This window comes from Symphalangus syndactylus, chromosome 8 (assembly GCF_028878055.3).
Source record: "Symphalangus syndactylus isolate Jambi chromosome 8, NHGRI_mSymSyn1-v2.1_pri, whole genome shotgun sequence".
Classification (NCBI taxonomy): domain Eukaryota; kingdom Metazoa; phylum Chordata; class Mammalia; order Primates; family Hylobatidae; genus Symphalangus; species Symphalangus syndactylus.
Genome location: NC_072430.2, coordinates 64,740,880 through 64,757,773, shown reverse-complemented (window position 1 = coordinate 64,757,773; position 16,894 = coordinate 64,740,880). Strand labels below are relative to the sequence as shown.

The 16,894-nt window shown below is 35.3% G+C and overlaps 1 protein-coding gene across 2 annotated transcripts in view; it reads left to right on the top strand.

Annotated features, from left to right (window-relative positions):
* GPR137C (G protein-coupled receptor 137C) overlaps positions 1–16,894 on the top strand; it is an 83,755-nt gene that overhangs the window by 61,866 nt on the left and 4,995 nt on the right. For both annotated transcript variants that reach the window (XM_055289361.1, XM_063645588.1), the window contains one exon: positions 16,338–16,487. In XM_055289361.1, coding sequence (XP_055145336.1) covers positions 16,338–16,487 — 150 coding nt within the window. The remainder of the gene's footprint in view (positions 1–16,337; positions 16,488–16,894) is intronic.

Here is a 16,894-nt window from a genome sequence, read left to right as displayed (position 1 = left end):
CCTTTCCATAATCTTGTAATATTGTAGCAACAGTCATTATTTAACAAAAATAAAGAAAATTTCTGTTTGGATTTCAGCCCTGTCTCAAACATTGCATATTTACACATCAGTATGAGTTGGAAATTATCTCTAGTTATAGGTCTTCCTTCAGCTCACCTTGGAAAAAAAGCCTAAAATTCACACATATGTTCTTTTGTTTGTTTGTTTGTTTGTTTGTTTGTTTTGAGACAGGGTCTTGCCCTGTCACCTAGGCTGGAGTGCAGTGGCCCAATCTCAGCTCACTGCAACCTCTGGCTCCTGGGTTCAAGGGATTCTCATGTGTTATCCCCTCCGAGTAGCTGGAATTACAGGCATGAGCCACCACATCCAGGCTAATTTTTGTATTTTTAGTACAGATGGGTTTCACCATGTTGGCCAGGCTTGTCTCAAATTCCTGGCCTCATGTGATCCGCCTGCCTCAGCCTCCCAAAGTACTGCAATTACAGGCGTGAGGCACTGCACCCAGCCATGTTAGGTTCCTTAGCTTCCACATGAAATTATAAATTTTACTCTTTGCTTGATTGTCCATGCATGGAATCTGACCTACTAAATAATATAGAATTTCTGTATTCCAGGTTTTTGTTAGAGAAAATAAACTCTCAACTGTTAAATTCAGAAGTTTAGTTGCCAGAAAGATGACCTGAACAATGTGCAGTCCATTTACCCACCTATTCCATTTTATGCTCAGCCCAATCCAGATCACTGAAGTTTTGTACCAAGACTGCATTGTATCCTGGGTAGAGTCGTCTTTTCTGACCTCCACTTTGACACCATACTTTGGCCTACATCAACATATTTGTAAAATTTCTTGTAACGAAAGTTTATTTTAAAGCCATAATTGTATAATGTTGTTGAGGATATTGTCTATACAATGTCTCCAGAAAAGATATTTTGCTCAGATTCAGTACCTAAAAACTGGTATTGGTTAAATCCTTCTTTCCTCTGGCTGCTACGTTCAGAGGCAAATATGTGGCTCACCTCTGTCAACCATGATGATCTTACGATATCTATTTTTCGTACTGGCTCTACCTCTAGTTTCATCTCACTTTCTTACCCACCATTCCCTCACACACACACACACATACACTTCCATATTTATTTTTATTTTCTGTATATCTCTGTAATTACTTCAAATTCTCTTGTGCAGTGAGAGTGGTATAAATAAAAAATAGAATCAGATATACTTTATATTTCTTTTGTCAGGCATATCAATTTGAAATTAATATGGAAAGGCCTTAGAGAGAGTGTATTAAGTGATTAAAAGATGGAAACTGGCCGGGTGCAGGGGCTCACGCCTGTAATCCCAGCACCTTAGGAGGCCGAGGCAGGTGGATCACTTGAGGTCAGGAGTTCAAGACCAGCCTAGCCAACATGGTGAAACCCTGTCTCTACTAAAAATACAAAAGTTAGCTGGGCATGGTGGCATACGCCTATAATACCAGCTACTTGGGAGGCTGAGGCAGGAGAATTGCTTGAACCCAGGAGGTGGAGTTTGCAGTGAGCTGAGATTGTACCACTGCACTCCAGCCTGGGCAACAGAACGAGACTCCATCTCAGACAAACAAACAAAATGATGGAAATTTAGAATCAGAGAGATAAGGATGTAAATCCCAGCTCTACTGTTCATTGGCTGTGTGACCTTAGTCAAATTGCAGCATCTTTAAGCTTCACTTTCCTGATCTGCAAAATGGAGATAATGATAGTGCTCTCATGGGTTGCTATGAGGATAAGAGCTGTCCATACCTTATAAGGTTGTTGTAAGGATTAAATTAAAAAATACATAAAGTGCTTGGTATAATGCCTACCACTAAAAAATTGCTTATAAATGTTATTTATTATGGTATTAATGTAATTAGGGGATGGTAATCTAACTTCACAGAGTTCCTGAACACCTGAAAATGTTGGCAAAATTTGACTGGAGAAGGGTCTTGTATAATTATCAAATCTCAAAAGGAACAGTCAGTGAAAAAAAAGAGTAAGAATTACTGAAGAACAGGATTCCCCTTTTGAATATTTTAACTTTGCTTGACTCTACATGATTTATATTCTACTCTATTTTTTGATAAGAGTTGACCTGTCTGATAGATTACATTTTATGTACTACTTAAGTAGTTTTTCTTAGAAATTTTTGGAACAAATATGAAATAGCCTTTTTGGTGGGCATTTTTGTTCTGAAATCTCATCTTTTACTCCAATCTCAGTTTTCTTTTGTTTGCATTGACATGATAGACTGGATACTGCCTTTTAACTTTTTGTCTATTGCTAACATTTTAAGTGTGCCTCACTAACTTAGGCAAAGTTTTATGGAGTTTAATTATGAATGAGCACCCCTTTTTATAGGTAACTCAAATAGTTTCCATTTATTACCATGATTGTCAGTATTTGTCTTTTTCTCTCTCATTAAGTTTTTTTATTGCTGTTTGCTTTGCCTTCGTTTGTAGAATTTCTAGGGCACATTTACTTTTTATCAGAATTATAACTTTTTATCAGAATTATAAATCAATGAAGTAAATATGCTTACTTTTTATCAGAATTATAACTTTTAACATTAAAACGCATGCTAATAGAATTATTTTTATTCTAACATTATTTTCCATTTCAGAAAAAATAAGAACAGTTATAAGAATATGGAAGACATAGTACTTTTAAAGGACAAAATAACTCGTCAGCATAAAAAGGTTCAAACCAGCTAGATGCTTAGTCCCTGAGATAGCAAGTTGGGATTCTTTGTATGAAAGACCAATCAAAGAATGGGTAGGAATAAAAGTAAGCTTTTAGGCTTATATATCTGGCCAGGGACATGTACAATTTTACATCTGGATAAGGGTGTAAAAGGAATCATTGGTACTCATGATCGGCTTGTCTGCCAACCCAATCAGCCATTTGCAAATAATACATTTTCTCACTCCCTCCTGTATTTCTAACAGTTTTAATTACTATATAAACCTTTCTGTTCTGTGTTCACTCAATCCTTGATCCTTACTATTTAACATATTGGGATGAGAGACAGCATCAGCCTTTTTCAGAGACACAGTAACATTCAATCAAATATTTCTTATCTTTCATATAAGGCAACTAATTCTATACAGCTAACGCAATGGTTTATGGTAACTTAGGCCATAATTAAAGAAACAGGCTAGGCTGGGCGCGGTGGCTCAAGCCTGTAATCACAGCACTTTGGGAGGCCGAGGCGGGTGGATCACAAGGTCAGGAGATCGAGACCATCCTGGCTAACATGGTGAAACCCCGTCTCTACTAAAAAAATACAAAAAATTAGCAGGGCGTGATGGCGGGCGCCTGTAGTCCCAGATACGCGGGAGGCTGAGGCAGGAGAATGGCGTGAACCCAGGAGGCAGAGCTTGCAGTGAGCCGAGATCGTGCCACTGCACTCCAGCCTGGGCGACAGAGCAAGACTTCGTCTCAAAAAAAAAAAAAAAAAAGAAACAGGCTAAAATATTCTTAATATCTCTCTTCCAGCACCTTGAAATTCCACTTAACTAGAATTTGGAGAGAGTGATCGTAGAAAAATACACACTGCATTATCCCCTGTAATAGATATGTTTGCCACCTTCCTAATATTTTAATATTTAATATCCTAATATTATAATTTCTCCCTTGAGTTACTGGGATTTACTTTATCCCTCTTAAGCTATAGAGCTTCTTTAGTTTGCTGCCCTAGCTACTGCAGTTGTTGTACTCCAAGTCTTATTTCCTATTCTGTTGCTGAGCTGACCCACCACACCTTGTCCCATTTGAAAAATCCTTGCTTACACTTAGGTTTATATCTCCTATCTACTCCTAAGCCTAAGTAGTTTTTTCCCTATGCTTCTAGACCCCTTTAGTCTATAAGCTAGCATTTTCAGGATTTTTTAATTTTTCCATGGCCAGATAGCCCACCCAGCAAAAGCCATCCACTCCATGATGTCAGGGTCATAGGAGCCAGAGATTGAGTTTCATTGTGACTTAGAAGCATGAAACTGTTTGTGAAACTGTGTAGGCCTTATAATTATCAAGACATGTTTTTAAATTTATTAATTCTACTTTGTTTTCTTGTTTTTAATGCTGAGGTTGGCATTTTAATTTTAAAATGGAAATAGTATTTGTAAGATTATTTGAAAAAAAATACATGCACGGTTCTATGTCTGGTAATGGCTAAGATTGTTCCTAATGGACCAACTTTCCACAGATAGCAATCATAAATTCTGGACAAAGTGTAAAAAAGCACTGAAGGCAATGGAGAACAACCACTTAGAAGAAGAAAATGACACTGAGTGAGTTTCCTGTTTTTTACAGCTTCTAGCCTGAGAGAAGGTCCCATCCATGGGGCAGCCAAAACTGGAAGAGAAATCCACTGTTTTACTGGCTTGAAAAATCAGAAGATAAAATTGTAGTCACTACTGCAGATGTAAAGTGAGTAGGAAATCTCAGAAAGAAGATACCAGATAGAAGAAGCCCCATACTCTTATTATAAAGTCTGTCAAAATTTTATATGATACCTGAACTACACATGTGAAAGACAGGCTCCAAACAGCACAGTTAAGGATAAAGAAATTTAACTGAGATTTCAGCTGACCAATGTATGGGAGACAGAGTTTGGGATTTTAGTTCAGCCAAGTTAATTGTTTGCTAAAATAATTAAAAATCAACATCTTTCAGAAGAACATAGCAGAATCCAGACTCTAAAATATGTCACTCACAATGTCCAGGTCAAAGTTACAAAGATATGAAGAAACAGGAAATATATACTCAAGAGCAAAAACCAAAACTCAAAAGGCGATGAAGACAACCCCACCACCACCAAGATAACCTAGATTTTGGATTTATCAGACAAAGCGTTTATAATATGCTCAAGGGCTCAAAGGAAAATACACTTGGATAAATAAATAGGAAATCTCAAGAGAAAAACTATTAAAAAAGAACCAAATGGAAATTCTAGAATTTAAAAATATAGTATTTAAAATAAATGTCACTAGTTGTGCTTAACAGCAGCATATTGGAGATGAAGGAAGAGTCAGTTCACTTAAAGATAAATCAATAAAAAGTATCCAATCTAAAGAACAGAGGAAAGTGGGGAAAGACTATAATAAAACAGACAGAAGCTCAGGAGTCTAATTATGTGTAATTATAATCCCCAAAGGGAAAGAGGAAGAAAATGAAGTTGGAAAAAATATTTGAAAAAATAATGACCTAAACTTTCCAATTTTGGATTAGCAAACCCAATCAGGATAAATATGAAGAAAATCTTGTCTAGGGTCATTACAGTTAAAGTGCTCCAAGCTAAAAAGAATAAGAAAATCTTGAAAACAGAAAAATAAATTATAGAATTACATAAAGGGACATCAATGTAATTGATCACTCACTTCTCATCAGAAATAATGAAGGCCAGAAGACACGGAAATGGTATTTTTTAAATGCCAAAAGAAAAAAGCTGTCAACTCTGAAATACAAATCCAGTGAAGATATTATTAAAGAACAGTGGAGAAATAAAAACATTTCCAGAAAAAAGAAAACTAAGGGGATTAGTTACCAGCATACCTAACACTGCAAGAAATGCCAAGAAAATTCTACAGACTGAAAAGAAATAAAACCAGCTTGAATTTCAGCTCTTCAAGAAGGAATGAAGAACATGAGAAATAGTAACTATGTGGGTAAATATGATTTTTAACTTCTTTAAAATATGATTATGTAAAACAATCACATAATATTGTGAGGTTTACATATGTAGATGTAATATATAATCTCTATGTATTATATATAACAACCATAGCATAAAGGAGAGGCTGTAAATGGAGCTATACAGTTGCAAAGTTCTAACATTTATATCAAATGATATGATATTAACTACTATCTAGATTGTGAGAAGTTAAGGATATATATTATATTCCCTAGAGCAAGGGTTCTCAAATTTTTTGGCCTCAAGACCCCATCACACTCCTAAAAATTATTGAGGATGCCAGAGAGCTTTTGTTTGTGTATATTATATCTATTAATACAAACCATACTATAAATAAAAAATTAAGAGATTATAAAAATATCCATTTATTAATTTATTTAAAATAAATCCATTACATTCTAACAAATAACATGTTTTATAAAAATTTTTTTATAAAACAAAATAATACTGAGAAGATTGGCATTGTTTTACATTTTGCAAATCTCTTTAATATCTGACTTAATAGAAGACAGCTAGATTTTTATGTCTGCTTCTGCATTCAATCTATTGTGATATGTTGTTTAGGTTGAAGCATATGAAGAAAATCCATCCTCACATATATATATAGTTGGAAATGGAGGAGAATTTTAATAGACTTTTCAGATAATTGTGGATATCTTCTTTAATACTACACCAAAACTCAGAAGTGGAGGTTTCTTAAAGGTTAGTTGCCATGTGGAATATAAAACCATATTGGTGAATTTTTTGTACTCTCCATTGGTCAGTCTTGCATTTGAATCATTTTGTAACATCATGCATTAATCATTTGGAAAAGAATAGTCCTAGATCTTCAAAATGTTGATACATTTCATTAGACAATATTCAAAAGCGTGTGTTAATTATCAGACCATCTCATTAGAAAAGTCTTTTAGTTTTAAGAAGCTGTTAATCTTACAGTACAAGTATGTACAAGTTTCTAAAAATTACAATTTTCACTTAAAAGCTTACATTTTATCATTGGAAATAAATGCTGCCAGATGTTTTCATTGAAGTGATACACTCATTTTATTTGTTTTTGAAAAAAAATATGCCCAGTAGCCAAGTCCAAATAACCATTGTTTGTCTGCCAGAGTTGTCTGTCAGGTAAAAAATGGTGTTCTATGAAAAAAAGTGGTTAGAGCCACTCACAAGTCAATCACGTTAAGTGCTTTTCCTCAATATAGCTGCTGTACTTGAGTATGGAGCAGAATTACTTTAAGGGCACATCTCATCACATAGAATGTTAAATACACATGTACTCTAGGGTTTATATTTAATATAAATTATATTTTCACTGCTTCACCAAAGATATTCTTCAGTGAAACTGACTTTCTTTTTTTAAGTACAAGTGCGTGGTAGTGAAGAATACAGTCACTGCCGGTACAGTTCATTGCCACCGTCTTGATTTGTGCTAAGGCCCAATAATTTTACACACAATTGGTTTAGCACAGATAGTGAATATATCAACACAGTTGGCCCAGGATAAACAATCAGAAAAGTTATTCAAAACTTTGATTATTTTGGTACCACTTGTGTTTCCTATCAGGCGTTGACATAAAAGAATATTTTCTTGGATGATTAGTTGGTGCTGACACCATATAAATACAACAAAATAAGCCCTGCCACATCTGTACATTCATTCATTTGTAAGACAAAAATGTATTTGTGGACAAAACATTAAATTAATCTTTACATTTTCAGTTAAATCCTTAAATCAGTGAATTTCTGTATAATTGGAAATGGCAATGCCATGGTTCTTTTATAAACGTTCCATCCAGCAGGCATTCAGCAATGTCAATTATATAAGGCTATACTAGTTTCTAAGCTATTGTGTACTTTATTGGCCAATGCAATATAATAACTTAGGCTTTAAAATGCTTCAGTGAGTGGCCATTTCCTTTCTAGTCTGGAAAATTATAAAAACAATATTTGGTGTTTAAAGCATTCATGATACCTACATCTAAAATTTCAATTCCTTTTGCTTTAAACTCTGAATGATTGGTCTCAAAGTGATGCTGCAGCTTAACTTGGACCATGAAACTATTCAAAAATGTTCTGTTACAGAAGACACAATAAAGTAAATTATTAACATTTATAAAGCTTACTGAAACAGGCTTCATAATATTTTTTCATAATATTTTCATAATATTTTTTCCTTACTTATAGTTTCACCGCATTCATTTGATGTAGATTCCTCTCTTCATTGAGTCAGAGAACTGTCTATCACTTTCATCTTTCTCAGCATCTTAGAGGTAAACAGGGAAGTTGGATGTTGGGAAAGATTATTGTGCTAAAATATATAACACAAAATTTACCATTTTAACCATTATTAAGTGTAGTCAGTGTCAAGTATAGTTCATTATCATTAAGTACATTCATATTGTTGTGCAGCCGTCACTACTGTTCATTTTCAGAATGTTTTTCTCATCCCATACTGAAATTCTGTATCCACTAAGCAATAATTCCCCCATTTCTAAGCTAATGATCCATTCTTAAATATGAAAATATATATAATTTTTTATTTTAAAGTAAAATATTCTAAAATCAGTTTTATTTCTAATTAAATTTTTTTAAGTTTTTGAAGAAAATTATTAAATATTGTAAAATAAATCTTCATAGTATACATATTCTTGTGTTTCCATGTAGATGTGAGCACAATTCTAAATAACCCATGGGTTAAAAAAAAAAAAGAAGTAACAAGGGAAATTAGAAAAGATTTCAAACTGAAAGATAATGAAATAAAATATATCAAAATTTGTGGAATGCAGTAAAAATTGTACTTGAAGGGAAAAGCACAGCTTTAAATAATATATTAGAAAATAGGGATATAAAGAGAGTGACTCAAGTTTCTGCCTTAGAAATGGTAGTGGGAGTGTGTGGAGTAGGAAAAAGTAAGCCCAAAGTAAGTAATAGAACTGAAATAGGTCAGGCATGGTGGCTTTGGGAGTCTGAGGCGGACAGACAGTTTGAACTCAGGAGTTTGAGACCAGCCTGAGCAATATGATGAAACTTCATTTCTACAAAAAAATATAAAAATTAGCCGGGTGTGGTGGTATGCACCTGTAGTCCCAGCTGCTCAGTAGGCTGAAGTGGGAGGATAGCTGGATCCTGGGAGGCAGAGGTTGCAGTGAGCTGAGATCATGCCACTGCACTCCATCCAATGCAACAGAGCCATATGCTGTCGCAAAAAATAATAATAATAATAATAAAGATAAAAATAGAAATCAATGAAATAGGAAACAAAAAATGGAGAAATTAAAGCCAAAAGTTGATTCTTGAATACATCAGTCAATTTGATCTGCAGGAAAAGAAAACAGTGAAAATACAAATTGCCAATGTTATGAATGAAAGAGGGACTATCACTAAACATCTTATAGACATTAAAAGATAAGAGGATATATGAACAACACTTTGCTGGTAAATTTGAGAACTGAGATGAAATGGACAAATTCTTTTAAATATACAACTATAAATTGATAGAAGATGAAATTGTATTTTATCTTAGATTTTGTAATCTAAGTACATTCATATTTATTAAAGAAATTAAAGTTATTATCAGAAATTTCTCAAAACTGCAGACCCAGATGATTTCACTGGTTAATTCATCAAATATTTAAAGAAGAAACAACACCAATAGTATACAAACTCTTAGAAAATAGAGGAGGGGGCTGGACATGGTGGCTCACACCTGTAATCCCAGGGCATTGGGAAGCCAAGGCGGGCGGATCACAAGGTCAGGAGTTCAAGACCAGCCTGACCAATATGGTGAAACCCCATCTCTACTAAAAATGCAAAAATTAGCTGGGTATGGTGGCGCACACCTGTAGTCGCATCTACTTGGGAGACTGAGGCAGGAGAATCGCTTGAACCCAGGACGTGGAGGTTGCAGTGAGCCAAGATTGTACCACTGCACTCCAGCCCGGGCGACAGAGTGAGACTCCATCCCAAAAAAAAAAAGAAAAAGAAAAGAAAATAGAGGAGGGAAGAACACATCTTTTTTTTTTTTTTTTTTTTTTGAGACAGTCTTGCTCTGTCACCCAGGCTGGAGTGCAGTGGTGTGATCTCAGCTCACTGCAAGCTCCCGGGTTCACACCATTCTGCCTCAGCCTCCTGAGCAGCTGGGACTACAGGCACCCGCCACCACACCCAGCTAATTTTTTGTGTTTTTAGTAGAGACGGGGTTTCACCGTGTTAGCCAGGATGGTCTCGATCTCCTGACCTTGTGATCCGCCCGCCTCGGCCTCCCAAAGTGCTGGGATTACAGGCGTGAGCCACTGTGCCCAGCCAGCAGAACACTTCTTAGACCAGGTTTTATGAGACCAGCATTACCTGATGCCAAAGCTTGACAAAGATATAGTGGCAGCCCTCTGTATTCACAGGTCCTACATCCATGGATTCAACCAACCTTGAATTGAAAATATTAAATAAATACAAAGTAACAATACAACAATAAAAATAATACAACTTAAAAAACAATACAGAATAACAACTATTTACATATCATTTTTCACAGTATTCAGTATTATAAATAATCTAGAGATGATTTAATGTATACAGTAGGATGTGCACATTATATGTAAAACTATACCATTTTATGTAAGGGACTTGAATATCTGTGGACTTTGGTATCCACAGGGGGTCTTGGGACCAATCCATGGATACTGACAGATGGCTGTATATTAACACTTACAGACTAGTGTCCCTAATACTTAGAGATAAAATCTAATCAACATATAAAAAGGATAATTTATTGTGTCTAAGAGATGTTTATCCTAGGAATGCAGCAAGAATCAGTGTCATTCGCTACATTAAAACAAAAGAGAAAAACCACATAATCACTTCAATAAACAATGAAAAGGCATTTGACTAAATTTGGTACCCTTCATGATTAAAAAAAAAAAAAAAGAAACTCTCAGCTAATAGTAGAAGAAAAGGAAAGTACTTCAATATCATAAAAGATATCTACTAAAAAACTAAAATTAATGTCATACTTAAAATATTGAATGTTCTCTCCCTGAGATTGGCAACAAAGCAAGGATGTCAGCTCTCACCATTTTTATTCAATATTCCAATAAGACAAGAAAAAGATACAAAAGGTAAACAATGGGAATTAAGAAGTAAAACTGTCTCTAATTGCAGATAACAATTGTTTAAGGAGAACATCTTAAGGCATCTGCTAAACAACTAGAATAAATGAATTTAGCAAGTTCTCAGAATAGGTCAAAATACAAACACATTGTATTTTTATGTATGACAGGAATAAGCAATTGGAAAATAAAATTTAAATGAACAACACCATTTACAATAGTAGCTCAAAAAAAAGATATTTAGGAATAAGTTTTCCAAAAAGCAAGCAATATCTGTATACTGAAAACTACAAAATACTGCTAAGAAAAACCAAAGACCTAAAATTAGTGAAGAGATATACCATGTTCGTGGATTGGAAGATGCAGTATCGTTAAGATGGCAATTCTCCCCTAATGAATCTGTAAATTCAATGCAAACCAAATCATAATTTTACCATGCTTTTTCTTAAAAAAGGAAATTGGGCTGGACGTGATGGCTTACACCTGTAATCCCAGCACTTTGGGAGGCCTTGGTGGGAGGATCACTTTGGCCTAGGAGTTCAAGACCAGCCTTGGCAATGTAGTGAGATGCTATTTCTACAAAAAATTTTAAAATTAGCCAGACATGGTGGTGTGCACCTGTAGTCCTAGCTACCTGGGGAGCTGAGGTAGGAGGATCCCTTGAGCCCAGGAAGTCAAGGCTGCAGTGAGCTGTGATCACACCAAAGCACTTCAGTCTGGGTGACAGAGTGAAATCCTGTCTCAAAGATAAGTAAAAATTTAAAAATTGAAATTGACAGGTTGGCAAACTCCCCAAGTGGTATACAGCTTTTCACATGTCAATCATAATAAAGTGGTTTAAAAAGAAGAAATTGACAAGTTGATTCCAAAATTTGTACGACAATGCAGATGATCTAAATATTTAAAGTAGTGCTGGCTGGGCGGTGCAGTGGCTCACGTCTGTAATCCCAGCACTTTGGGAGGCCCAGGTGGGTGGATCACAAGGTCAGGAGATCGAGACCATCCTGGCCAACGTGGTGAAACCCTGTCTCTACTAAAAATACAGAAATTAGCTGGTCGTGGTGGCATGTGCCTGTAATCCCAGCTACTCAGGTTCCTGAGGCAGGAGAATCACTTGAACCTGGGAGGTGGAGGTTGCAATGAGCCAAGATCACACCACTGCACTCCAGCCTGGCAACAGAGCAAGACTCCATCTCAAATATATATATATGTATTAAAAATAAAAAATAAAGTAGTGCTTTCCTATAGAATTTTCTGTGTTGATGAAAATATCCTGCAGCTGTACCGTTCAGTATGATAGCTAGCCAAATGTGACTTAAAAAGTGGCTAGAGCAACAAGAACTGTTTAGGAACTTCTAGTTTAAATGTAAATACTCTCATGTGGCTAGTGGCTATTGTGTTGAACAGTGCAGAAAGTAACCCTGAAAATGAAAGGGATTCATACTACATTATGTTGAAACTTAGTATAAAGCTACAATAATTAAGACAGTGTGCTACTGACATGAGAAAGACAGATTAGTAGAACAGAATGAGAGCTTAGAAATCAATCTACGCTTAATATGGTTTATTGATTTTTGACAAAGATGGTAAAGCAATCCAATACCACAAGGAATTTCTTAAACTAGTGATGCTGAAGCAACTCGATATCCATATGGAATAAAATGAACCTCCAACTCCGTTTCATACCATACACAAAAATTAATTCAAAATGGAACATAGACCTAAATGTAAGTGAAACAAGTGAAAAGCTTCCACAAGAAAACAGGGTAGTTGCAGCAGATTTCTTAGAGGGGCAATAAAAAGTAACCATGAAAAAATAAGTTGATAAATTAGAATTAATTAAAATTTAAAATTTCTCATCAGGCTGGGCATGGTGGCTCATGCCTGTAATCCCAGCACTTTGGGAGGCCAAGGTGGTCAGATCGCTTGAGGTCAGGAGTTCAAGACCAGCCTGGCCAACATGGTAAAACTCCGTCTCTACTAAAAATACAAAAATTTGTCAGGTGTGGTGGCAGGCGCCTGTAATCCCAGCTACTCGGGAGGCTGAGGCAGGAGAATCACTTGAACTTGGTAGGCAGAGGCTGCAGTGGGCCAAGATTGCACCACTGTACTCCAGCCTGGGTGACAGAGGGAGACTGTCTCAAAAATAAAAAATAAAAAAGAAGTCAAAATTCTTATCAAAGGCAAGACTGAGAAAATGCAAAGGCAGGCCACAGACTTCAAGAAAATGTTTGCAATACGTATTTCTGACAAGAGTTGATTGTCAGCATGTATAAAGATCTCCTACAACTCGTTGATTTAATAAGACAACCCAATTTGGAAGTGGTCAAAAGATTTGAATAGATTCTTCACAAAGAAGATATACAAATGGCCAATAACACAATATTATTAGTCATCTGGGAAATGCAAATTAAAACCAAAATGAGACATCACTACACATCTTCCAGCATGGCTAAAAAGATTGACAGTCCCAAATGAGGCCTAGAATTGGACAATTTGGTGGAAAAACTGAAACTCTCACACTTTGTTGGAAGTATAAAATTGTACATCCATTTTAGGAAAAGATTTGTCAATTTCTTACACAGCTGAACTTACAACCACCATATGACCCAGCAATTCCACTCTTAGGTAGTTACCCAAAAGAGGTGAAAACATCCACAAAACTATTTGTACAAGAATATTCAAAGACTCTGTCATATAAACAAACTCATATAATCAGAAAGTGGAATTAGTGTGATTTACTTTCTGAATTTTACTGGGTCTCAGTTTTCCAGGATGTGGGACTTCAGGTGCTAAAACCAGAAAACCCCTAAGCAAATCAGGAAGAGTTGGTCACTGTAATTATCCTCTCAACAATAAAAACAACTAACTCCTGATAGATACATCCAAAAACAAGGATGAGTCTCAAAAACACTCTGCAGAGTGAATGAAACATACGAGAGTTCATATTCTATGGTGCCACTTACATGAACTTCTAGAACAGGTAGAACTAGGTTGTAAAAACCAAAGCAAGGGAGCATTTGTGTTTTGGGTTGATGGGGAAGGGGTGTGAGGGAACTTTCTGGAATGATGATGTTCTATATTTTGGTGGAGATTTGGGTTACATGGGTGTATACATTTGTCAAAACTCAGTGACCAGTAACTTAAGGTGTCTGCATATCTGCGTCCTGAAAGTATCTGTAAACACTATTGAACTCCAATGTTATGGATAGTGAGGTGTTTAGGAGTGAGGTGTAACTCTTTTTCACTTATCAAGTGTGGAATTTCTTTAAAAGTGTTTGTAGGTGTCAGAGACAGAGAAAGGAAAATCATTCCTTGAGAATTTCTCCTGAGTTGAATTGTTTGATCTGACTCTATTTTAGGAAGGTTTTCATCAACTTTTGATAACACTTTCTATGTCGCTGGATCCTTATTTTTCATTTTGTAATCCTGTATTTTGTGGGGGTGAATCTTTTGTTTTCCAAATCAATGGGTGTCTTTCATGGTTTTATGTATGTAATTTGACTAGAGGTTGTTTTGTTTGTTGTATTATTTTGGCATTATTGATTCTTTGCTCTTTTCTCACAGTCTTTTTTTAAAAGCTTCTATAGTATTTACAAATTTAAACAGAGTTTCTCTGTATTATAGCATGTTTCTGACAGTTGTCTTATTTCCCAAAGCAGTGCATATAAACTTTTGCAGTTATTTTTGAGGATGGTAATTCTTACAGCATTCTGTTTTCTTGTTCTTGTTTCCTTACTTTTCTTTAATAATACATTACTTCTAAAATTGGATCTGGATTGGTTTAGATTAACTTTTTTATTAACAGCTTTTTTTGGATTCACAAAAATAAAATAGCATATTGTAGAAAATTTTAGCCTTAATTTTTAAGTTTTGCCAGTTTTATTTTCACACATACTTTTTGTGATGCTAGTGTGTTAGCTCAAAGAAGGTGCTCTGTTACTATCCCAACATCTTTCAGGGTATCTTTTATCTTTTAGTTCTTTCTTTTCATATACCTCTAAAATGAGTTGTTCTAAGGAAGTCAGTTATAATAATGGTTCTCAACCCCGCAAGAGCCCCGCAAGACCCAGTGCAGTTCTAGTAACAAACATTTTTAATTACCTGTTTCTATCCTGAAATTAATGGATTTTTAACCTACCTACACACATAAAATTCAGTGTAATTGCCTTAATTGTAACATAAAGAGGAAATAAAAGGAGAGTAATTAATAAATATTTCAACATGTTACTTTTAGAGCATGATGTAATAGATGTTTGTGTTTAGACACAGAAACCATGAATGGGGCAGCTATAAATGCAGACTGTTACAGGTGTGTTGCATTGGTCACTTGTATACCACAAGCAGTATTGCTGTCAATGTCATGATTTTCTGAAATATTTGAACAACTGATAAAATTCTGAAGAAAACAAAGTACAAATTTCCTTCAATTTACGCATCCTATGTGTTTGTGGAAATTTGGGCATCTATTTAAACTATGCAAACATATACTTCGTTTATATTCAAAACGGAATTAGGTTCTGACACAGATAATTATAAACAGGTGTTTCATCTTCATGACTGTCCAGGAGGACATTAGAAAGTTATCAAGGCCAGAGGACAGTTAGCTTAGGTGGAGGATTCTCCTGTGACTTGCAAGTCATCTAGCATCCCTGGACCTTGTGCACTAAATGCCATAATTGCCCCTTAATCATTGTGACAACCAAACACAAACTTCCAAAACACTATACTGGGTGTTTCTGTGCAATGGAACTCTTTGGCAAGGATGTCACAGAGTAATTTTTTTAGTGCATAAAATAAAATACATAGGATTGCAAAGAAAATGGATTGTATGGAAATAACAGACCCCAGGTTAAGAATCTCTGCAAGAGGTGACTACCACACCCTTCTCCAATATACACACTCCAGTTGAGAACCACTAAGTTGGAAGGGCTTTTTATGTTGAGGGAAGTGGTGAAAGCCATAGTCTTAAAATTTTAAGGATTTGAAAGTACATATGGGTGCCCAGAACATTTGCCATCAACACTGTGGCATCAATAGGGGACTAACAAGCACTCTCTAATAGAATCTAAAAGAATGAAAGCAAACAGCATAGGAACTCTATTTCTATTCTAATTTTGTATTCAGAAATTAAGTGTATCAAATGGACTAATGCTTCTATTTTCCATTCTTTTCTCATTATGACTAAACTACCTCTTTGATTAACATCAATTAAAGTTCAGATCTTTTGCCAACTTGTTTATTCATATATTACAAGGCAGCCTTGGCAGAACAAAATCTTTCTCCAGTTGCTATTTGGCAAGTTGGCAAAAAAAAAAAAAAAAACTTACACATATTAAACACAAGCAGTTCTAGGAATAGGAATTGAAAAGCAAGATAATCAAGAGTTTATTTCAACAGGTACTCACTTAGTGCTTTGCAGGAGTGCATTGCAAGAGTTAACCATATTGTATGTACATGAATAGCTTGTCGTGACAAATGTGTAGAATACTAAAGATGATGATTTTTATTTGTTTTAGGGTATGTCTCTGTGCCAGACTGTCGTCGTGGGCTCTGTAGTCATTCTTCTCTACTCTTCCAGAGCTTGTTATAATTTGGTGGTGGTCACCATATCTCAGGATACATTAGAAAGTCCATTTAATTATGGCTGGGATAATCTTTCAGATAAGGTAAATAGCTACCATGTATTGCCATTCTAACAATGTGATGATTAACTTACCCTCATCTAGGAGAACACTGTAGTGTTTGACTTACAAACACATTTATGGAATCTCTGTCTACTGTCAGTAATCATACTTAAAGCTTTGTGTTTAAAAATCTTTATATACGTGTGACATTTGAAATCATTCTTCACAGAGAACTTCTCTCAAAGGAGTATTTTCTCTCTCTTTTTTGGTAAATAATAATAGTGCCACAAGCCTCTCAGTCATATGCTAATTTTACTTATTTTTGTTAATGATGGTGTTTAAATATTTCTAGATAAATGAATTGCCTATTATTAGCCAGTGAATATGGTCTTTGTTAGGAGGAAAGTAACTCTCCCCTACCCAAGAACTACATATACTCTTAATATTTG